Source organism: Pimephales promelas, chromosome 9, assembly GCF_988280905.1.
Source record: "Pimephales promelas chromosome 9, fPimPro1.hap1.1, whole genome shotgun sequence".
Classification (NCBI taxonomy): Eukaryota; Metazoa; Chordata; class Actinopteri; order Cypriniformes; family Leuciscidae; genus Pimephales; species Pimephales promelas.
This window is the reverse complement of record NC_142777.1, coordinates 21168104-21191961: the sequence shown is the minus strand read 5'-3', so window position 1 is coordinate 21191961 and position 23858 is coordinate 21168104. Positions and strand designations below refer to the sequence as shown.

General features: G+C 37.8%; 2 protein-coding genes and 1 long non-coding RNA gene across 3 annotated transcripts; 2 read left to right on the top strand and 1 right to left on the bottom strand.

Moving 5' to 3' along the window:
- Window positions 1-1125: 1125 nt before the first annotated feature.
- On the top strand, window positions 1126-5708 carry fibpa (FGF1 intracellular binding protein a). The gene is made up of 11 exons (XM_039665669.2): window positions 1126-1409; window positions 1638-1748; window positions 1837-2035; window positions 2134-2260; window positions 2386-2486; window positions 2794-2927; window positions 3424-3532; window positions 3680-3743; window positions 3825-3911; window positions 3996-4093; window positions 5448-5708. The coding sequence occupies exons 2-11, from the start codon at window positions 1664-1666 to the stop codon at window positions 5515-5517; spliced, it is 1074 nt and encodes a 357-aa protein (XP_039521603.1). The 5' UTR covers window positions 1126-1409; window positions 1638-1663; the 3' UTR covers window positions 5518-5708.
- On the bottom strand, window positions 3213-19847 carry LOC120474994 (uncharacterized). The gene is made up of 3 exons (XR_016169675.1): window positions 19758-19847; window positions 8072-8247; window positions 3213-3298 (listed from the first exon to the last, which is right to left on the bottom strand). It is a non-coding gene; the product is annotated as an uncharacterized LOC120474994 (long non-coding RNA).
- efemp2a (EGF-like fibulin extracellular matrix protein 2a) lies at window positions 9402-22655 on the top strand. The gene is made up of 11 exons (XM_039665665.2): window positions 9402-9561; window positions 15752-15975; window positions 16174-16222; window positions 16783-16995; window positions 17562-17684; window positions 18665-18781; window positions 19816-19935; window positions 20046-20165; window positions 20266-20392; window positions 20926-21121; window positions 21788-22655. Exons 2-11 carry the CDS (start codon window positions 15880-15882, stop codon window positions 21947-21949), a joined length of 1323 nt encoding a protein of 440 aa, XP_039521599.2. The 5' UTR covers window positions 9402-9561; window positions 15752-15879; the 3' UTR covers window positions 21950-22655.
- The last annotated feature ends 1203 nt before the right edge of the window (window positions 22656-23858 follow it).

Here is a 23858-nt window from a genome sequence, read left to right as displayed (position 1 = left end):
GCTTAACCACTCCCCTTAGGGGCCGTTCACATATCGCGCCTAAAAACGCGTAGAAAACGCTAGGCGCACGCGTTCTCCTTTTTCCAAAGAAGCGCTAGGGCAGTTGCACTCCGGAGGCGTCTGTCGTTGCTAAGCAACCATCAGCTGCGCTCTCCATTACATGAAGGAAATTTCAGCAATGGATTTCCACCACCGAAAAACCCTTGCTGTAACTCTGTTACAAGATTTATTTACTCATAAAAGTAAAAAAAAAAAAAATCGCCGCAGTGTTTGGGTGCACCCCATACTACAAAAACGCAAGAACCATGGGGAATTTCACCAGCTGATTCAGGAACTACGCCTGGATAATGGGAGGTTCAAAGCCTATTTCAGAGTGGACAAGGAAGAGGTAACAAAAATGGCGAGGAAGCTGATTGGTTGGTTCGTGTCACGTGACCTACGGTGCGCTTGCGGCATTCTGAAAAGTTGAGATGTTTTTATCTCGATGCGGCGCGGACGCGCCTGGAAAAAACGAGCGCGTCGCACCGCGACCGCGTCGCTTCCATTATGAGCGCGCATACCGCGCGCCTACATTTGAAATAACGAACTTGAGCGCGCAAAAGACGCGATATGTGAACCGGCCCCAGTTTGCTATGAGCGAGAGAAGGAGAGGAGGAGCGCTAGAGTAAAACCCTGCCCTCTGTTCAATATTCCGTTTCACTTGGAAATACGTCACAGCACTGGAGAAAAATCTTTTGCAACTTCCGGTTCACGGGGACTTTAATGATGATTTTTATCAAACTTGTATATTTAAGTTCAGTAATTTCACTTAAATGGCAATGATAATTACCTATTAATTGTTATTTAAGTGAAATTACTGAACTTAAATATACAAGTTTGCTAAAAAATCATCATTAAATAAGAAAATTTCAAATGGCATTTAGAGGCTTTTGCATCTGAACTCTTCATATGTTCAGTTGATGCTCATATTTAATAATACAGTTTTTTTTTAAACAAATCTACTCTGCTTATTTTGTTTACATATGCTGGCTGAAGTTCAGGAAGTAGTGCAGCTGGGCATAAAGCCCATTGTTGTGAGACCCGAACACTACACAAAACTACAGTCACGTGACTGTGACGTAAAATGAATGCGGCGCACACCAGGAAGTCATCTACTGTTGCTATGGATGAAGCGTAGTCGCTCGATTTGACGATAGGATTTGACAGTCTGTGTTTTCTAAACACAAATATGATGGTTACCAATGCATAATCAACTCGTGATAATTATTTCTAGGTAACTTACGCAGCCGATAAGTCGAGCGAATAAATGTTGAAAGGAGCTATAAATTCAAAAACAAAAGCTAATGTTGTGACATCTGAATGTGATTAACTTACAAACCAGCCGTCGCGATAATACGCTTGTGTCCCTGGTAAGTCCACTTAAGATATTTGGAAAATACTTCATGTCTGAGATGTGTGGTGTGTTAAATTGTTTTAGGGATTAGTTTAGGTGGTTAATGATTAGTTAACGGCCGTTGCTTTATTTACTGTAGCTAAGTCTGGTTCTTGACTTGCATAAAGTTCCATCATTGCAAATCAAAGTCACTGGATGTCAAAAGCATATGTTTGGTAATAGCTTACCATGTGCCTCTGTACAGCTTAAACATACATTGCCAAAGTCAAGATGTCTGTGGAGCTGGATGTATTTGTTGGAAACACCACCATTATGGACAAAGAGGTGTATCAACTGTGGTTGAATGGATATACAGGTGAAGGATAGTGCATGCGACTGTGAACTACTTTAATACCTGCTTAGAAATGAATGTTATATTTATAACAATGTGGTTGCCTTCATAGTGAATGATGCAGTGACGGTGCGGATAGAAGGAGGTGTAATGGAGGAGTGTGAGGTGAGTGCAGAAGTGCTGCTCAGTGACACCATGGACCAATACAGAACTTTCCAGATGTGCGAGAGACTTTTACACCACCCAGCTAAATTAGCCAATCAGCTTCTGTTTCAGATACCGCCAGACCGGCAAGCCATGCTCATTGAACGGTATGCGCTGATTTGTGTCTTGCCAATTGAAATAGTTTATTTATTGAATAGTTTTGTATTATTGAGTTTAAACTACATTTATTCATATTTTCTTCTAGGTATTATGCTTTTGATGATTTGTTTGTCCGAGAGGTCCTGGGAAAAAAACTTTCCAAAGGAACAAAAAAAGACCTTGATGATGTTAGCACAAAGACAGGTATTACACTGAAGAGCTGCAGAAGACAGGTGGGCTGAACTACTCTATTTGAAACTATATATTCTCACTGATATGATAACTAAGATTTATGATTGGATGCTTTTCCAAGATTCTTTGGGGAATTTAATGATTATATCCATCTCCTCAAATATAGTTTGACAACTTCAAGCGAGTGTTCAAAGTGGTGGAAGAACTCAAGGGTCCCCTTGTGGAAAACATACGGCAGCACTTTCTGTTACCTGATCAATTAGCGAGGTGAGAATGAAATGAACATTTGGTGAACAATGAAGATTCGGTAATACATTACAACAAGGTTTCATTCGTTAACATTAGTTCATGCATTAACTAACATGAACTAACAATGAGCAATATATTCTTAGAGCATTGATTAACCTTTGTTAATGTTAGTGTTCATGTAAATAATGTTAACAGATACACTTGATCTTAAAAAAATATTGGTAAACGTTGAGTGACATATTCATCCCATGAACAATTGCTTCAGTGTGGATTTGGTGCTTTTTCACCTTCTCTTGCTAAACGATCTTGCCAATTCCTCCTCCAGAGACTATGCTGCAATAGTGTTCTTTGCTAATAATCGTTTTGAGACGGGGAAGAAAAAGTTGCTGTACCTAACCTTCCAGGACTTTGCCTTCTGTGCTGGGCAGCTCATCAACAACTGGACACTAGGAGCTGTTGGTAAGACCAGTTACACAACTCTTACACAGCCAACTGCAATACTTGAAATTGGTCAATTGTGGCAATCAGTGGTCAAATATGCTTGTATAATGGCTACTGTTATGCTAGGCAGCTGATTTTCTACACAGGTGTGCTAGATAATGTCTTTTGTACCACTTTAAAAGCATTGTATTATCACATGATGAAATACTTTTAAAACACTATTTGTAATATTTCTTTGTTATTATAATAATATCTAAAATGTATAATAGTCATAATTATATCATATTAATAATAATTATATAACAGGTCTCAATGCTAAGGATTTTTTCTACTGGCCTGGTCGGGTCAGTGGTTCATTTTTGCTGGTCCTTCCAGAATTTTCATTGGCCCTGCCACAAAATGAATGAATGAATAAGTTAGTTTTTGTTACGTACGGCACATGTACGTATAGATGAAATTATCTCCTTTTTTATCTTTGTCTGTACTTTCAAAATCCACCATTTCTCTCCATTAGATAACATGATGGAGGACATGGATGTAGATCTGGATAAGGAATTCCTTCAAGACCTCAAAGACCTCAAAATTCTAATCACAGACAAGGATCTCTTAGACCAACACAAAAGGTGTGTGTTCAGCACTGTGTGATTGAGTGATTTGGATGTGGAGAATATAGATTAGAGTCTGAGCAGGGCTGTTGTAAATGTCCAAATGTTGCATGGTTACTCCCTCTGTCTCAACCATCTGAATAATGAAACCTCTCGTCCACTCAGTTTAGTGTGCACTGCTCTGCGGGGTAAAACTAATGTCTTCAACGAGATGGAAGCCAATTTTAAGGTAAGAGAGTTGGTCATGTGTTTCTTGTGAAATAAATGCTTTACTACATGATTTTTGATTTCAAAATGTCTTGCTCTGTAGAATCTCTCAAGAGGCCTTGTGAATATCGCTGCCAAATTAATCAACGCAAAAGATGTCCGCGATTTCTTCATTGACCTTGTTGAAAAGGTACTTTTTAAAATTGAATAAAAGGATCTAATAGGTCTGGAGCACTCACATTTTTCACAAAGCATTTATTCGTTGTCTCTTCAGTTTATTGAACCTTGCCGATCAGACAAATGGACATCAGTAGATGTGAACCTCTACCTTACTCATTATACTAACTCGGCACATATCCTTGACACATTCAAGTAAGTGTCACTATAGCTGATGTATATTTTCTTTTGGTATTTTTCTGGACAGTTGCTTTATATGGAGGTTTTAGTTCAGGGGAAATTCTCTTTGCAACCAGTGGGGGTCACTGTATCATATGCACATTGCTTTATCTGAAGTCACCTTTATTTCCTGTCCAATCATTTATGTGGTTTAAACACTGTGGAATGTGTTTATTATTCAAAGTATTGCTCACCAAAGGCTGCAGTTATTTGATCAAAAATAGTAATATTGTGAAATATTATTACAATTTAAAATAAGTTTTCTTATGTTCCTTATATAACTGTTTTCATATATTTTTATATATCTTTTTCTTGCGATAGCAAAGCGGAATTTTCACACACAATTCTTTAGAAATAATTGTAATATGATGATTAGCTGCTTAAGAAACATTTCAATTTTTTATAGATATTGTGATTTTTTTTAGGATACTGAGATGAATAGATACTTCAAAAGAAGAACATTTATTTGAAACAGATTTGATTTGTTACATTTTCTTGTAACAGTGTAAAAGTCTACTTTTGATAATTGTAATGCATCCTTGTTCGAAAAAAGTTTTGATTTTATTTAAAGGAACACGCCGAATTTTGGGGACTTTAGCTTATTCACCGTATCCCCCAGAGTTAGACAAGTCCATACTTATCTTTTTCCATCTCCGTGCGTGCTTTAACTCTGTCTGACGCACCCACCGCTAGCCTAGCTTAGCACAAAGACTGGATGTAAATCCAGCTAGCATACTAATCCCAGTAAGTGACAAAATTAACACAAACATTTTCCTATTTACATGTTGTGATTTGTATAGTCACAGAGTGTACACATTACAAGGTCATATGAGACACAGCCATCTTTTAACCGCATAAATATTTGGAACTATATTCTCAGAAGGCGAAGCACTGCTTCTTGGGCGGAGTGATTACCGCAGCACCTGAGACGCACTGTGGTGACTAGCAGAGAGTTCCTTCAGAGTTGTTTGTGTTATTTTGTCACTTATTGGGATTAGTATGCTAGCTGGAGCCATTTACATCCAGTCTTTGTGCTAAGCTAGGCTAGCAGTTGGTGCGTCAGACAGAGTTACAGCACGCACAGAGATGAAAAAGGTATGTATGGACTTGTCTAACTCTGGGGGATACGGTGAATAAGCTAAAGTCTCAAAAATTCGGTGTGTTTCTTAAAAAAAAAAAAAAAAAAAAAACATACTGACCCCAAACTTTTGATTGGTAGTAGTATATGAAGAGTAAACATCAAAGACAAAAACAAGCTCTTATAAGACCAAGTAGATAAAAAATGTATGTTGTGACACATTTTTAAATCTCTCTCTGATTTCTTTCTCAGGCATCATTCTGTCTGGACCAGGTACATGGGAGTTATTAAAAGTTGCATCCTTAAAATGTACCATGAGTAAAGAATCTTATTGACACCATTTCTCTCTCTTCATAATAACTAATCTGCATGCAGTCTAGCATCCCCCCCCCCCCCCCCAAACATCTGTCCATGTTTTCACCGCCCTCTCCCTCTATCCCCGTTTCATTCTTTTACCCCTTTGGCCTCCAGAACTGTATGACTTGTAAATAAACACAGGATGATTTCCACAGACACTGTCTGCTTTGTGTTTTCCTTAACTCTGCTTTGTGGGTTTCCCTTTTAGCAAACCCATTTAAAAAATAGGTGTATTTGGTAATGATGGATGGAACAAAATTATGCCCTGATCATACTTGATTTGACTGACATAATTTGGGGATCCTAATGATAATTAACATGCAAACAGTCCAAAGGATGTTATGGCTTGAGCCCTTATGGTCCTTAAACTCCTGACCCCACTGGCTTGACCAGAATATGTGGGCGCATGGTGCACTGATGGTTGTGAGGTCTGTGGGTGGGCCCATTGGGGGCAGGGAAAGCAGTAGGGGGCCACAATTTGTCAGGTCTTGGTCGCACAGTGTACACGTGTTTTTGCTATAATGGTATGTAATGACAGCTGTCAGCCCTACCACATTACTCTGTTTTTTTTTTTTTGTACAATTTTTTTTTTTGTACAAGAGTAATGGCAAACAGATTTGTTTGCCCTTTTGTCATTTGCAGAGCAAAACAATGTTTATTTCTTTGTATAATTTGATTAAGCTTGAATGTAATGCCTCCAACATCAACTGATTTTGTGACTTGCAAACTGAGTTTTGTCAATGTATTATCTTTTATTTAGTTACATGAATGTAAAGCCTCAACTAAACCAAATCATGTAGTTCTACATGCTAATATACATACAAATATATTGGATACTGAAATGGGAGTTTTTATTATTAATGGGCAGGACATTCTCATTCTAGACAAAAACTGTTGAGAATAGGCACCAATGTATATATATATATATATATATATACATTGTTTTTTTTGTTTTCAAGTTTTCTTAGTACTTTTTAAAATGTAATAAAAGGATCTATCAGGTCTGAAGCACTCACATTTTTTCACAAAGCGTTTATTCTGTTCTCTTCAGTTTATTGAACCTTGCCGATCAGACAAATGGACATCAGTAGATGTGAACCTCTACCTTACTCATTATACTAACTCGGCACATATCCTTGACACATTCAAGTAAGTGTCACTATGGCTGATGTATATTTTCTTTCAGTATTTTTTTGAGAGGTCCTCACAGCAGAACACAAAATCCTGGGGGAGGAGTTGGATCGAGACCCAACTCCTCCTACCTTACATGATATACCTAATCCTACCCATCTTCACCCCTTAGATCTGGATTCAACTCTACCCCCTGGATCTCGTGAACTGCAATGAGGTGCTACTGTATTTTTCTGGACAATTGCTTTACCGGCGGTACATGGAGGTCTTAGTTCAGGGGAAATTCTCTTTGCAACCAGTGGGGGTCACTGTATCATATGCACATTGCTTTATCTGAAGTCACCTTTATTTCCTGTCCAATCATTTATGTGGTTTAAACACTGTGGAATGTGTTTATTATTCAAAGTATTGCTCACCAAAGGCTGCAGTTATTTGATCAAAAACAGTAATATTGTGAAATATTATTACAATTTAAAATAAGTTTTCTTATGTTCCTTACATAACTTTTTTCATATATTTTTCATATAAAAAATAAAATAAAATAAAAAATGAAATTTTTCATTTCATGTCCTTTGTTAAGCGTCCTTGGGTACTTTGAAAGGCGCTATATAAATTAAAGTTATTATTATTATTATATAAAAAAGTTTTGATTTTATTTAAAGGAACACTTTTTGTGACATTCCTTTTTCATGACGCCCTCTACGCTAGCCAAGCTTAGCACAAAGACTGGATGTAAATGGATCCAGCTAGCATACTAATCCCAGTAAGTGACAAAATAACACAAACATTTTCCTATTTACATTGTGATTTGTATAGTCACAGAATGTACAAATTACAAGGTCATATATGAGACACAGCCATCTTTTAACCGTATAAATATTGGGAACTATATTCTCAGAAGGCGAAGCACTGCTACTTGGGCGGAGTGATTACCGCAGCAACACCTGAGACGCACTGTGCTCACTAGCAGAGAGTTCGTTCAGAGTTGGAGTAATAGAGTCAGCAATTAATTTACTAGATAGTAAAAGCATAATTTACAATCATGAGTGTTTACAACCATGATGTTTCATAGAATTCCAACCAAAAACGCATCCTGATTAATAAATATCACAAAATACGAATAAAGAATTATTATTACAGGAATTGATATATTTTAAATGCAATTTATTTTACAGCTGAACCAAATGAATTCAAAAGCATAATACAGTAACGTTAGATAATTGCATTACAATAGGTTAGAATAAGGGTAAAGTAATAGCACAAGGCAAAGTGTTTTTTGCACAATGAACCCACAGACAGTAGCCTACCCGTACTTTTCTCAAAAAAATTAAATAAGCTGTAGGCTATACAATAGGCCTAGTAATCTAAAAACATAAAGGAACACTTACCGCAGCCGCAGGTGATCCACTTTGTCCTGTCTGTGCTATCGATGGATGGCCGTATCCCTCAGCACATGTTTCATTGTCCGTGTGGCAAATGACATTTTTTTCAAAAGAGTCGTCCTCTGTGAAATGTGCTGAGCAGACACGATGGTCCTTGATGATCTCTTCAGGTGTGTTTGGATCTAAAGTTATATCCAGAGCAAATAAATTAGCCATTGATTCATCAGGTCAGCGTTTTTGGTTGGACTTCTATGGAACATCATGGTATTACCTGGTCTCCCCTGCTTATTGTCACAGTTCTTTACAGTTAAAGAGGGAACACTCATGAAAGAACTGTGACAATAAGTGTAAAAAGAGGAGCTCTTTACATTAAAACACAATTCATAATGACAAAACAACTAAATAATTTAAGTTTGCAGACAGCAAATTAATAATAGTTTAATAGTGTGTTTCAATGTTGGGGGAGTTGTGTTTATGTAAGTAACTTTATTTCTTTGGTATTTGTTTTTTGGTTTTTTTTAGTGAGCATTTGATTAGACAAGAATTGTGTATAGTGCAGGATGAGTCATCAATATTTTTGTTGGTTTTCCCAGAAGAGAAATGTTGTTGAAGGGTGTATTTACATAGACCGGGTCTTCAAGCCTCAAATTTTTAAAAATCATGCTATGTTGTTTGAGTTTGTGAAGTAAAAGTTTAAGTATTTCCATTGCCTCGCATTTCTAGTAATATCAGCCTGCACATCCAGTTTCAATATTTAGACTGCAAAAAAACGAACCAACTTTTCCAAGTAAGACGTGCGTCCTATCCTCCCTTCTTTCGCTCTACCCTTGCCTCCTCTGTCTCTCTCTCTTTCTAGTTTGCTCTCCAATTTTTGTCTACATTCCACTAGCTTCTCCCAAGCTATAAATATCCAGCCGAATGAAAGGAATAGAGAGAGCGAGAGACCAAAAAAGATGAGAGAGATGAAGGGTGACTTGAGGTGGAGGGGAAAAGAGAGAAAGAAAGTTGTAGGCTGTGGGGGGCGAGTTTAAATGAAACCAGGTGGGGTCTTTGCCTTTGTGTGTGTGTGTGCGCGTGGGGGCTGGTTAATATGTGTGTATGGAGGGGGGTTGGCTACATGTGTGTGTGTGAATCTGTATGCTGTTTTTTCTATCGTTGAGCTGGACACATTTGGAATTTTGGAATTTGCGCCGCAGACCAGGAATTTTCATCCTGGGGGGTCAGACAAGGAGGGGACAGGGGCGGAGGATAGCTGTGCAGGGGGGCTGTATGGGGGTCGAAATGGGCCGTCCCTCTCTCCTCTCTTCCGTCTTTCTTTCCCTTACATTCACAGTCCAGCTGTCCGTCTCCACACTCACTCTATCAGGCTGAGGGGTGAGGATATAAAAGAGAAGACGTGCCACCACTGCACAGAGACAAGCAAGAGAGGGATCCACCAGAACAAAAGAAGATAACCACTGAATTCAAGAAAGAAAGAAAGAAAACCCGGCCTATGAGTAAGTATAGCATGTTTACGAAAGAAAATCTTATACTGGACTGTAATACAATGTCATCTTATACTCCAAATAGCTGTTGTTTCCATGGGGTCTTTGGGCATTGTGGATCTGCTCATCTGAAAGCAGAAATGTCAGGCTGAATTGAAGTTGTCACAGACAGTGGGGCACAGGGAGAAAGCGATTAAGGGCAGACTAAGGAAAATTTCAACTAGCCGGGTTGCTCCAGGCAGCACACGTCACGCTCGCTCTCCACGACTACAGACACCAACGAACAATCAATCACATTATTCAGCAAATTCCTCATCTCCTACCATATTGTATCATCTCAAATCTTCCAACTTTCCATGCTCATACATAGTGTTGTATTTTCCTCAGCATTTATTACTCAACCATCCTGATGGTTTTACACATCTACATGTCTGAAGTGTTGCAAAACTTTCCAACCTCTTTTCCAAGCACTGTTTCACAACCAGACTAATGCCATTGACTGTATGTTGTTACTTGAGCTCTGTGAATGTGAAATGGGGGACGTTGTTTAGATAATGTTTCTATTTTTAAAGACAAAAAGCTGATTCATACTAACTCCCGTCTGTTTAAATGAGCTGGTTTGATGTGAAAGACACAACAGAGTGGGACTATTAGGCACAGACTCTCAAAGGTTTCTGAGGATACAGAAAGGTTGGAGATTTTGTGGTAACTCTTGTGTTTATCCGTTCTTAACTTCTCTGGAAGCACAGGTGTTGTTATAAGAACGAAGGCTCCACAAAATGCCCATGTGACATCAGAACAGGGAACACTGCTTTACTGTACTTACATAGGCCACTGCTGTTACACAATTTTCTGCTAATTACTTATGTTAGATGTTTTATTTTGGCTGGATGCTGACTTGAGCGTTCATTTAAAAGCAGAGAGTGTGACAGAGAGCCAGGATATGCCAGACTGGGGGCCTCTGTTTTTGCCACATTAGTTCTCTATTTTTGGAAATATTCATTTGTCATCTCAGGGCAGAACTGCTAAAGTAAGCAACATAAAAGTAGTGACTTGAGCAACACTGATGATGGCCAGAAAGAGTCTGGAATGAAAGTTTTACACACTGTCATTCAAAAGTTTGGAGATTTTTTTTAAAGAAATAATACTTTTATTCAAGGATGCATTCAATTTATCAAAAGTGACCGTAATAACATTTAGAATGTTACAAAACTCTAAAATTAATTTAGCTTACTAATTAAAAAAAAAGTTTAAATTGCGAAAAGATAAACTGCGTCTATGGTTCCTCTGATAGAAGACCAGAATGACACATGTGAGAACTGACACTTAAAAATTAGCTAAGAAACATAAGCTAATACATGTGTCTCTATGATGTCTTTGTTGACAGTCTGAATGTTGTTAGGGCCATGAGGGTCCTAACATAAAAATAAAAACATTCAGGTGGGAGGTAAGGAGGTAGCATTCATAAAATTATATGTGCACCAACCAGCAAGGTTTCAAATTGGAGACCCTGCATGAGTGCTTTGACCACCATGTCAGATTTGGAGTTTAATGTCCAGCTGAGCACACCGAGTTAACCGTAGACGTGACACTGGACCAGTGTGAGCATGTTTATAAGGTTGAGAGAGACGTAGGAGGTGAGCGTTTGTCATTACATGTGTGTGGTCTCTGCAGTGGTCTGCCCATGAAGTCCTTTCTTTATTACTTGTCTTATTGGTGGTCGTATAATCACTACAGACTTTACAAAAGTCACAGCACTACCAGCCAAGCAAATGTTCAGCAAAGAGATGAGCTGCTTCCCATCTAAAAGCACATGGTGCATCTGGAGTGCTCCACATTTAATTTGTAGCCGCACAATGACTGACTTATCTGCCAAAGAAAATTATTAAATTAATCTAAAAACAGTAGAACAGAGACTGGGACTTATACAAGGGCATTCTGGGTAATCACTTGACCTTAGCAGTGAACCTTGGGGGGTTCCCGGGAATGTGATACTGTGGGAAAAACAGCGAGTGTCCGGCTGACCGTTATTCAGATTGGTGCCCACATCCTCTCCGCTGGCATTCCAGAAGGTCAAGTGCCACTCAGACAACATGGCAGACGATGTTACTCACGCCTCCACCCTGCCCACACTCCGGCCAAGCGACTGAACCGTGCTCTTGCTGGCCTCAAGTTTGTTTATGATGGTTGAGTTCAGGTTTTTCCCAGTCCGATGCAACACCACAGGGACAGCCTGCTTCCAGATTTTTGCAGGATGCCACTTAACTATAATAGCACATATAGGCCAGTATAGGAGTGGGTAATTCACAGATAAAAGATTTGTGAGAGAGTTTGGATTTCAGTGTGTTTGCGTATGATGTCGCAAGTGTTACTTGTCTGGTGACTACTGTAAATCGCTTGAATCATTTCTTGTGGTCTGGGAGGAAAAGCACAACAATTCTATCTGGAGGCTGATGCAACCGAGATAGAATGTGCAGATTTGCACGTCATCCAGTGGTTTGCGGTTTGTCACACTGAGTCAAAATGACAAATACTTTTAGATTGGACTCTCTGAAGAATATTGAATTATTTAGTAGTAGCCTATTAGTATTTTAAAAAAAACTCTAAATGAACATTTATTAATGTATTAGAAGCAAAATGAACAATAAGTTATTTTTATGTTTAGCATTGGTACTCTTTAAAGTTCCTTGGAGTACTGTGTAAATAACATTACCATGATCAACATTAAAGCTGCAGTCCGTAGCTTTTTTGGGTTAATTATCCAAAATACATATTTGAAAAAATACATAACCAGCCAGTGTTCAAAACTATCTGCTTGCCGTAGCTCGATTCAAAACGGTAAGCTTGTAATAATGTTTTTAATTCCAGTGGTACTGATGGATTTCCGCCGGAGATTCGAGCATGTCTTTGCGTCATTACGTCAGAAGGAGTCTCGGCTAGTATAAGCTATATTGTGTGTCAAGATGTTGGAGGTGGAGATTTATACCCTTTTCTCACTGCACTTGATGTAATTACACTGATCAATTTGATGGCCGATCCAGAAAGGTTCAAACGACAATCACCATTTACAACAGATTCACTCAAATAAAAATCCATAAGACTTTGTTCGGAGTTCAGAGTGGCTAACTACAGAAAAAGAGACTGCGGCCAGCCGGTGCGAAAACAAGGATACATGGATACGTGTAGTCACACAATGCATTAACAAATTGAGAAAAAAGTACAGTTTTGCATGATTTATCAATTTAATCAGTGCGATGTACTGCAATGTACGAACCAAAACAAAAGTGGATGTTACTTAACGTTACTTGTTCAGATTACATTCTCCAGTCAAAATTATTATGTTAGTCATACTTCCAAAAAAGAATAATCAGCACACTCTCCTCATTGTGTTCATTCGCGCTGTGCAGTGTCGAAATACAACTCACATATAGTTGATAATGCTGCAGTCACTTTAATTGCAGATTTCGAACAGAGAGCAAAGAGGAAAAATGCGGACTGCAACTTTAAGTGCCATAGCATACCACAGCTAGACCCCTTTTACTGGGCCACGTGACCCAGCTAGTTTGAGTTTAACAATTTATTTTATTTGTCAGTGTATTTAATAGAAATGAAATTATAGGGCATCTATTTGCAACGCAGTAATACAACAATCAACGCTTAAGCAACACAATTTAAAGTTCACTTTTGAAAAAAACGTTTGCTGTTAATTTACTCACCCCCATGTCATCCAAGATGTCCATGTCTTTCTTTCTTCGGTCGAAAATAAATTAAGTTTTTTGATGAAAACATTCCAGGATTTTTCTCCATATAATGCACACTTCAGTGGGAAGCAAACGGTTCAAGGTCCAAACGATACTTTCAGTACAAACTGCAAACTGTTCAAAGGGCTTTAAACGATTCCAGACGATGAATAAGGATCTTGTCAAGCGAAACGATCGCTCATTTAATAAATAAATAACAAAGTTTAAGTTTAAGCTCAAATGGTCGCTTGCTCTGTTCTGTGACGCACGTGACGTGTGTGACTCTCCTGTTCGAACTCGTTCAGCAGAATGAGCGAATCTTTTTACGAGTCATTTGGTTCATTCAACGAACGAAACCAACTAATTGACTCGGAAAAAGATTCTTGGATTTATGAATATGGAATTTTGCTAGTAATAAGATCATATTAATTTTGTAAAAATGACATTTTTTTTAGATTTATCATAATCAACAAAACCCAGGACCACATCCCTTCAGACACATTCATTCGATTTCAGACCTAATAAATCCTAAAACATCCTGCCAAAACATTTTCGTAAATGGACAATGCCAAAAAAAGATGAACTAACTACAGTTTCATTAGAGTTGTCACAAAAAGAGCAACTGGAGGAAATATCCTTTTTTGAACTTTTTCAAAAAGGATATTAGTGATGGTGATTTTGCAGGGAAGCATTTATGAATTATTTTCAAAAATCTCTTTTACTTTATTGGTTAAAAAAAAGAGATGCATGTGGAAGCATCCATACTTTTTTCCAACAGATATTACCAACTAAATTACTCCAATAAGCAGTCACAGGCGATAAAGTAGGCCTAACAATTTCTTGCTGAAATAGTGAACAACAGACTCATCTATTATTGTTTTTATTGGGAGAAGCAAAGCACAATTTACCAACAGCAGTTCATAAACATTGGAAAGAAATCCAAGTCCAGGCACTCAGGGTTACAAAAGTAAAAAAGCCTTTATTAAATAATCGAGGGCTAAACCATTAAAAAACACCAACACGTATCTGCCCACTGGCCTTCATCAGGGTGTTGGTGTTTTTTTTGTTTTTTTTGTTGGTGTTTTTTTTACCAACAGCAGTACTATTGACCAAACTCAGAGAGACTGGAAGAAGAGAATGAGTTCCTCTCAATAAAGCAAGAGGACCTGATGGGATTGATTGAACCCATAACTATTGAAAATTCTTTGGGAGAAACAGGAAATTGAAAATGTTCTAGAAATTCCTTATATGAAAACAACAGCCCTCGAAAATTGATTAATTGACTGACTAACAAGATATCTTTATCAAACCAATTCTGAAAAAAATACACTATTCTACATAGATCAGTGGTTTTGATGTAGGCTATGAAACAAAATAATACAAATAATCTTTTTTTTTATTCATTAATGGCTTCTGTAGATGGACTTCTACATGCCACACTCATTTACTGATGACACCAGTGATCATGTGTGAAAACACAAAACATAAATTGATCACATAGCCTAGAAATCAACTCAGTTTTGAGAATTTTTTGACCTCCTTCAATTTCTGTGTATACTGTAGTTCAAATTTATATATGTATATATATATATATATATATATATATAATTTGCACTATAATTTTGCACTATATATATGTCTGTGTGTGTGTGTGTGGGCTAATTTTATGTTTGTGTGTAGAGTGTGTGTGTAGAGTTGCTAATAACAATTTTAGTATGGATCATTCATTGCAACATTTATCCTCATTTTGTTTGACAAATCATTTATGCTACAGCTACTAACATACTTTTAAAGCCATATTGTTATCAATTTGTTGCCACTTCAAACACTTCAAAATGCACATAGCCTATGTTAGTCCAAAAAATCCAAATCCCCTGAATTTCGCCCAGACTGCAGCACTGTAGCACAGAAAATAAACACATTGTTGTGTTCTGTATTACTGTCTTTGATTGTGTGTGATAACAATGACTCGTTCTTTCAGATATGAATTTATATTTAATAGACCTATCGGTCAGCCCCGCTCTACTTAGTTACTGTTGCTATCTCTGACAAACAATGGGGGACCTGTCTGTGTTCCATGACTACTACAACATTAATTTTGTGCACATAAAGAGCCTAGGCCTTAATATTTCGGTTCACCTGACATGGCCCACAGCTAAATAGACTAGGATCAGGTCTATTTGATTTTCCATCAGTTACCAAAATTGTTGCATTTTAAATACAACCACTAGAGGGAGTCTGGTAATCAAGCAATGTCAGCGGTCCCGTGCATTGAGAGAGGGAGTAGCACCAGCACTTGGATAAATGAGAGGTGCTGACATTACATTAGAGTCTGATATGTTAAATTAAGCCGAAATAAATCACAGACTTTTAGTTATGATTAATACAGCTGTATCACATAAAATGTTTTCAAACTTGAAAGTTTGTTTCTGAAGTTTTCTCAAGCTGTTTCTCATCCACAGGTTTAAACTTTCAGTGAACTTTATCGCAGCATCATCGCTGGGCGCGTGCACGTCTGTCTGATCCCAACACTCTTGGAAGGTGTTCTTGTGTCTGTCCTCATCAGAGCCTGTTGAAGGTGTGTGTGAGGATGCGGCCCGGGTGTGTTTTGGTCTTTTGTACGTGCATCTCTGTGTTTCTCCATCGCGCTATTTCACAGCCACCCACAGAAACTGACACCTACACGGTAAGGAGGAACGAAACCTTCCCCTGTCTCTCTCCCTCCCTTTTCTCTCTCTAAATAAATCTTCATATCATAACCTATGTTACATCATTTAAAATCATCTTCATATCTTATATTACACATAGGCTACTGTACGGTGTAACTATTCGAATTATAATCACCTATAACATTTAATGAACGAATTCATGTGTTTTTCTATAGAAATGTACAGATGGATATCACTGGGATCCACAGACTCAGCACTGCAAAGGTAAAACATATTCATTTTCATGCTGATTATGGATATTTTTATAAGTTCTCCTCACTTTAAATAAAAAAAAAATCTTTTTTTAATTTTTTTTAATTTGATAAATCACACAGATTAAGAGTTTTGGATATGAAAGATACATACGTCATATAAGCCTACTTAGTTATTACACATTTAATGGTTTAATGTGTATTTATATACTGTCTTCCGTTCAAAAGTTTGGGATCAGATAGGATATTTATTTATTTATTTATTTATAAATTATTACTTGTATTCAGCAAGAACACATTAAATGAGTCACATGTGACAGTAAATATATTTAATGGTACAAAAGATTTATTTTTACCTTTCTATTCATCAATTGCAATTATATTTCACAATATTACATTTTTTACAGTGTCAAATAAATGCCACAACTTTGATGATTATAAGATGTAGTGTATATTATTATATCTTTAAATATAATTTGACATTCTGAAAAATGACTGTTTCAATAGTAATTTGTTGTGACCCATGGTCATGGCATTCAAACAGACTGTAAATCCTGCTTATCCTGTCTGCAGATATAAATGAATGCGAGACAATCCTAGAGGCCTGTAAGGGAGAGATGAAGTGCTTCAACCACTATGGCGGGTACCTGTGCCTGCCTCGCTCTGCCTCGGTCATCCCCGCCCCTGATCCACCCAACCAGGTCCATCCCAGCCTTGAGAACATGGCCAGCGAGTCATTCAACCTGTGCCCTTCAGGTTATGAGCCCCAGGGAGACAGCTGCGTGGGTAAGTGTGTGAAAACGCGTGTGTGTTTTCAGAACAGATGTCAGACGTTCTGTAAGTGTGTGGGAATCAGCTCTTGTAATCGGTAGCGTGCTTTTGTAGAGAGTCATGTGTGTCCAGATCAAAATCAGTTATGTGAATGGGATGGTGCTGGTGGGGGTTATTGCATGCAATGTTTTAGTTTTGACTGACAGCGCTTGAATGACTCAGGCAGAAACAGGTGGTCAGGGGAAATGGTCAGCTAGTTTTTGCGCCCAGACAACATGTGCGAGTCATTCTGAAGTCTTGGCAGGTGGCTGGTCTGCAGGGGGCCGAAGAATTTACCAACACTGAGGCATCCCAGCTGTTGTCTATCGTCAAGAGGAAGGAAATACAGATAACGTTACTCAAGACCGCAATGTAGTTTTCACTTCCCATGAGCAATAAACCAATAAATGTTGCAATAACTACATTCCATAGTTATGCTAGCTCCAATGACATAAACTGAGAAGACAAAGAAAAGATAAAAACTGAACCAGAGATACAGTAAATGTCCATAATAAATTTCCATTATTGTCTCACAAAAACAGATGTGGATGAGTGTGAACGGGACAATCACGACTGCCAGCCCAGTCAGCAGTGTTTCAATACAGAAGGCTCCTTCACCTGCCAGTGTCCGGATGGGTATCGTAAAGTGGGCACAGAATGCATCGGTGAGAACTGAAACGCCTGTCTAATTCTGTAGCAATACAACAACAGAGTTCACGTCTCCAAATAAAGCAAATCACAAAGATCTGTCCCTATTTATTCATGTCGTTCCAAGCCTTCCATTGTGAAAAATAAGTTTGCTTCATTGTCCTGAATGTGCACTTGTAGAACACTTCAAAACTTCATAATTCTTTTTATTACACTTATTTTGATGTGTCGACTAACGTATTAAAGCACACGTGAAATACTTGATTCATTTTCTAATAACGCCTATAGTTCAAATGTATAGTTATTATACTTAAAATGTACTAAATTGTAACTTCATAATTCCAAATGTGTAATTATAAACATAAATGCATTACAAACACGTTTCAATACTCAAGTATATTTTAGACATACTTTCGCCTGTACGCAAGCATATTTTTTTGTTTGTAAAGTATGCTATGCCTAAACGCTTCAGAAATTAAACAAATCACCTTTAACATTTTTTTAAAGAGTATTACATATAGCTTGTGTACATTGCAAGTCTTCTGAAGCCATATAAAAAAATAAATAATGTGAGGAACAAACCAAAATGTGAACCATTTGTTCTTCCCTTTAGGTTCCAGTACCCCAAGTTATCACAAGCTTGACAAGAGTTAATATGATCTTATCTAATTTTCATCTATATATGATCTTAACTTAGTATCTATCATTATCTACATATTATCTTGATATGTAATATTTAGAAATATCTATAAATATTAGCTTTAAAATACTTAAAAGTAAATTATTTGGAACCTTAGGAAGTTTGTATCCACACACTATAATATAATCAGTTCAATTTACAAAGTTGTTCTCATGGTGGATACCACTGTTTGAATGAACTGTGCCTTATAACTCACATAAAATGGTGAGGTGATCTGTCATTGTCTGTCCAATCATACCAATGAGGAATATAATTTTTCTTTTTTGTTATCTAATTGAATGTTTTCATACTTTTCAGACATTGACGAGTGCCGGTACCGCTACTGTCAACATCGCTGTGTTAACGTCCCTGGCTCATTCTCCTGCCAGTGTGAGCCTGGTTTCCAGCTGGCTGGCAACAATCGCTCCTGTATTGGTAAGCCAACCCACACGCTTACACCCACACCCCGCTTTGCCATACCCTGAGTCATAGGCCAACCCACCCCACACACACACACACACACACACACACACACACACACACACACACACACACACACACAAGCACTCAGAATCCAAACCCACATACTTACACAACTCCATCCTACACCTCGTTTTCTTTAAGTAAGAGCCAAAATATAAACCAGTAAAAGAGCACTTTGTGCATGGAGGAAAACGAGAAATTGAGTCATTAAAGTCAGTGTGAACAGCTGTTTGCAGCACTTTTATAAGTGAAACAAGTTATTCAACATCAAAAAAAAAAGTAGAACGTGACTTGATTTTATCCATTTGATTTTAATTGATCAGCCCAGAATACACTTTTATCATGTTGATTAAGCCTTTTAATTTCAAATTATTATGGTGCAATTATTATTAATAGTTTGTTTGTCTGTAGAATAACAAACCTTACATTTGCATCTACATTTCTGTAGAATAATTTTTAAACAAGAAGAATAGGACGTGTAACAAAGGCTTTCACCTGTTTTTCCTCCTCCCTGGTGATGGGAATGTACAGTTTGCTAATAGCATGTGGCTCTAGCCTATGTGTGTGGGAATCGGATGATATATTTTTATTTTAGTTGCTTATGAACTACTTTTGTTTAAGGAACACGACAGCCGAACGTTTCTACTATACTTTCTTGTGCTGCAACTCACGTTGGCGAGCTATTCAACACAAGACGTGTAACTGTGTGCATGAAGCATCAGTAAATACTAGGGTAAATTTCAACTTAATAAAATCTCATTGGGTGCATCAAAATTAAACAGAACATTTCCTTCCATCCCTAAAACAAATGATTATGAACTGAGATTTGATTTGCTTAGCCACTTAAAATTATTAGTCAAAAAGGGCCAGTCCATCTCAGAAAGTATTTCTTTTTTTAATTATCCGATTGCAATCCTTCACTGCTTACCTTGCGCCAAATGCTTTCATATATTATCCCGTCTGCTTTGTCATTCTGTTGCACTCAGATGTTGATGAGTGTGGCATGGGGGCTCCCTGCAGTCAGAGGTGTTATAACACGTATGGGACGTTCCTGTGTCGATGTGAGCAGGGTTATGAGCTGGGTCCAGATGGCTTCGCCTGCAATGGTAAGCTGGGAGCAAACACAAAGCAAAATAAATACACATACAGTATTTGTGAAATATATTTATGCAACTTACAACTGAAGCGACTGATCAAATTCCTTCTCTGTCTACAGATATAGACGAGTGCAGCTACTCCAGTTACCTGTGCCAGTATCAGTGTGTTAATGAGCACGGCAAATTCTCCTGTGTCTGTCCTGATGGCTATCAGCTCTTGGGCACACGCCTCTGCCAAGGTTCGCCTCAATTTAACGCTCTCTTGTTAAACGTTTTGCTTCCCAATTCGCTCATAGGAGAAAAGAGACATTCTTTTCCCCGCTTTTTCTTTCAATCTAGACATAAACGAATGTGAGACAGGAGCTCATCAGTGCTCTGATGGACAGACTTGTGTGAACATTCATGGAGGTCACAAATGTGTAGACAACAAAAGCTGTCAGGAACCCTATGTGCAAGTATCCGAAAAGTAAGTTAACATTTTGGATATATACAACAAGCACTTGCAGGCTGTTCAGTTCACGGCACGCATTAGAATTTCTCTTCCTTAATGTCTATTGTTCTTCATTACTGCCTATTTGAGACATACCTGACATGGTTTCTCAAATTGCCTGGTTTATTTTTCCAAATCTCGGGCCAGTTCTTGAGTCTGTGCCTCTGAACAGGTTTCAACATAATCTGCAAAGTTCCACAAGCTTTTAATAAAAAACAGGTGTTCAGGCATTTCTGAAGAAATATCTGGTTCAGTGGATGGCATCCAAAATTTTGAGACAATTTGCTGGACATATGGTACACATTCTTCTATAATTTGGTACAGTTGTGGCTAACACGGTCATTAGTCATGCCAAAACCTGACCTAGTGAGTAAAAACAATCAAATTTAGTATATTCAGTCCTGTGCAATTTTGTTGATTCATTTGAGTGCAGATCAGTTCAAATCTATTCAGTTCACTTTCGTTTAGTGCTGAAACCTAACTGATATACTTGTGTCTCTTCATTGCAGTCGCTGTATGTGTCCTGTCACAAAGTCCAGCTGTCGAGACATGCCTTACTCCATTGTTCATCGCTACATGAGTATCACGTCCGAGCGCTCCGTCCCCTCAGATATCTTTCAGATCCAGGCCACCAGCGTCTATCCTGGAGCCTATAACACCTTCCGCATCCGTTCTGGAGATGATAATGGAGATTTTTACATCAGGGTATGTTCAGTTTTCAGTTACTGGAGATTCTGAAAGAATATTGATTTGGTGTTTTCCAGTACAATGATCTAAACACCCTTAAAACAAACTAGATTTATATCTTGAATAAAATTTAATTTCTTACCCCATTGGCAAAATATAATCTTTGATGCACAGTACCATTTATAGGTTTTGGGACCTTTGGAATTTTCAGCACCATTACTCCAGTCCTCAGCGTCATATGATCCAGAAATCATTGTAATATCCTGATTTGTTACTCAAGAAACATGTATTATTATCAGTGTTGAAAACAGTTGTGCTTAATATTCTTGTGGGAACTGTGAGAGAATGTTTCAGAATTATTTGATGAATAGAAAGTTCATAAGAACTTTAAAATGGTATTTAAAGTAAAATGGTAAAATGGTAAACCACAAAGTATTTAAAATGGAAATCTTTTGGAACATTATAAATGTCTTTACTGTGACTTTTGTGCATCCTTGCTGAATAAATAAAAGGAAAAATATATATATAGTTAAAAATTATATCAATACATAGTAGTGTATATATAAATATTAAAAGGTCCATGAAATCAAGAAGACCCCTTTGATTTGTGCCATCACGACTAATACTTATCTCACACTGCCTAGTTTTGAAATGATCTTGTTCCTGTCATGTGCCTTTCCTCAGCAAATCAACAACATCAGTGCCATGCTTGTTCTCGCCCGCGCCGTGAACGGCCCCAGAGAGTACGTGCTGGATTTGGAGATGGTTTCTGTCAACCCGCTCATGAGCTACCACACCAGTTCTGCCCTGCGCTTAACCATCTATGTTGGGCCTTATGCTTTTTAACTGAAAGAGATGCAGAGATGCCTAGAAAGGGAAACGGGGTGGAAGAGTGGAAGCACTGATTGATTCATCCAACAAGGAGGGCTTATGAGCTGGATATGTCTGCCAAATGACAGACATCATTTCCAAGATTGTACAGAAGTCATGTACCAACCTGTTTAACTTCTACATCGTAAATAATAAAGAAAGCTGGGACTATATTTTAAGGACAATATGTCTACAAGATAACGACTCACTATATTGTGTCATTTGGAAAACGACGAAGCTCCCAAACCTGCTGTACAACCTATGTAAACTGTCTTTTGTCATTTCTAAATGCCCGTTTCTCAGGATGAGGGGTGCTGCTCTGTTCCTCTCTTTCCTATGGTTTGCTCTTCCAGTTCAGAAGTCAGCAATAATTAATCCCTCCTATTCAAATATATGTAGCAATAACCATATCAAGGCTGTAAAAAGTATCTCTGTATGTTCTTTGTGTCAAAAGCCTCTATTAATGTTCCACTATGTATAATCCATATCTTGAGTTCAGAATTGTTTTTATTCATTGTTCTTATTCAGTAACCACTCAGTCATTCCAAACCTCTACCCCACCACAACCATCAATAATGCTCACATTTCCTTGTGTTGTTGTTTTTTTTTTATACCACGGTGCCATTGTTGTATTTTCGATCCTGGATTTATTACTGTAATAAATTTGATGAGACCATAAAAATCTGGCTCCAGACCCACATATGTTTGCATTCCCGCTGGTATTTCTCAGCTATGCATCTTGTTCCGCCAAATGGAAAATGCTCACGTGCCCTGCTTAACCCTTCCACCCACCTTTCCTCTCTCTTGAGTCATCTAACTACTAGATAGACTGGAACCCTATTGAGGAGCTGTCCGCCTCTCTGTAGCCTTATTAGCACAAGCCTGACAGAGAAAGAGATCTGATTTAGAGGGGAGAAAATTATATATATTCAGTATAATCTGCATCTTGCCTAAACTATATAGGAAAAACTTTAGAGTTGAAGAAAACAATAGCAATTTATTTTTTTGAGTCCAAAAAAATATAATTTTATAATTAATACTATGTTGTTTCCACTGAGTAACAGATCCAGATTAATAGAACTTACTGGATCTGATCCGGTTAGGTTGTGCAAAATATTTAAATGGCAAAAAACAATTATTAACAAGCTAAAATGCATACTTTCTTGGAATACATGTTAAAGGGATAGTTCACTTTGAAATGAATTTTTGGTATGTTTTAGCTCACCTCAAGGGCATCCAAGATGTAGGTGTCTTTTTTTCCACAGTAGTTTCAATTTTGATATTTTTAGGTCAAACTGTTCTTGTGTGCCAGTCATATAATGCAGGTCGATGGTCACCACCTCAAAGAGCATGCACAGAGAAGTCCAAATTAAACATGATTTAATGTCTCATAAATGTAAGTACACATTGATGGCCTAAGACTCGAAACGAGCCGTTTGTGTGAGAAAACAAACAGTATTAGCCACAAAGCGCCCGCGCCCTCAGATCACTTGGACGTGGCTGTGGTTACAAGAGCCACGTCCATATAAAAAACCATATAAATACTGTTCGTTTTCTCACACAAACCGCTCGTTTCGTGTCTTAGGCCATCAATGTGTACTTACATTTACGAGTCATTAAATCATGTTTGATTTTGACTTCTCTGTCCATGCTCTTTAAGGTGGACCCCATAGACTTCCATTATATGACAAGAACGGTTTGACCTAAAAATTTCAAAATTGAAAATACTGCGGAAACAAAGACACCTACATCTTGGATGCCCTTGAGGTAAGCTAAAACATATCAAAAATTAATGTCAAAGTGAACTATCCCTTTAAGTACTAATATGTGTATTAATATGATATAATACAGAATTAAAATAGTCCTCCTTTGACTGAAATGTGAT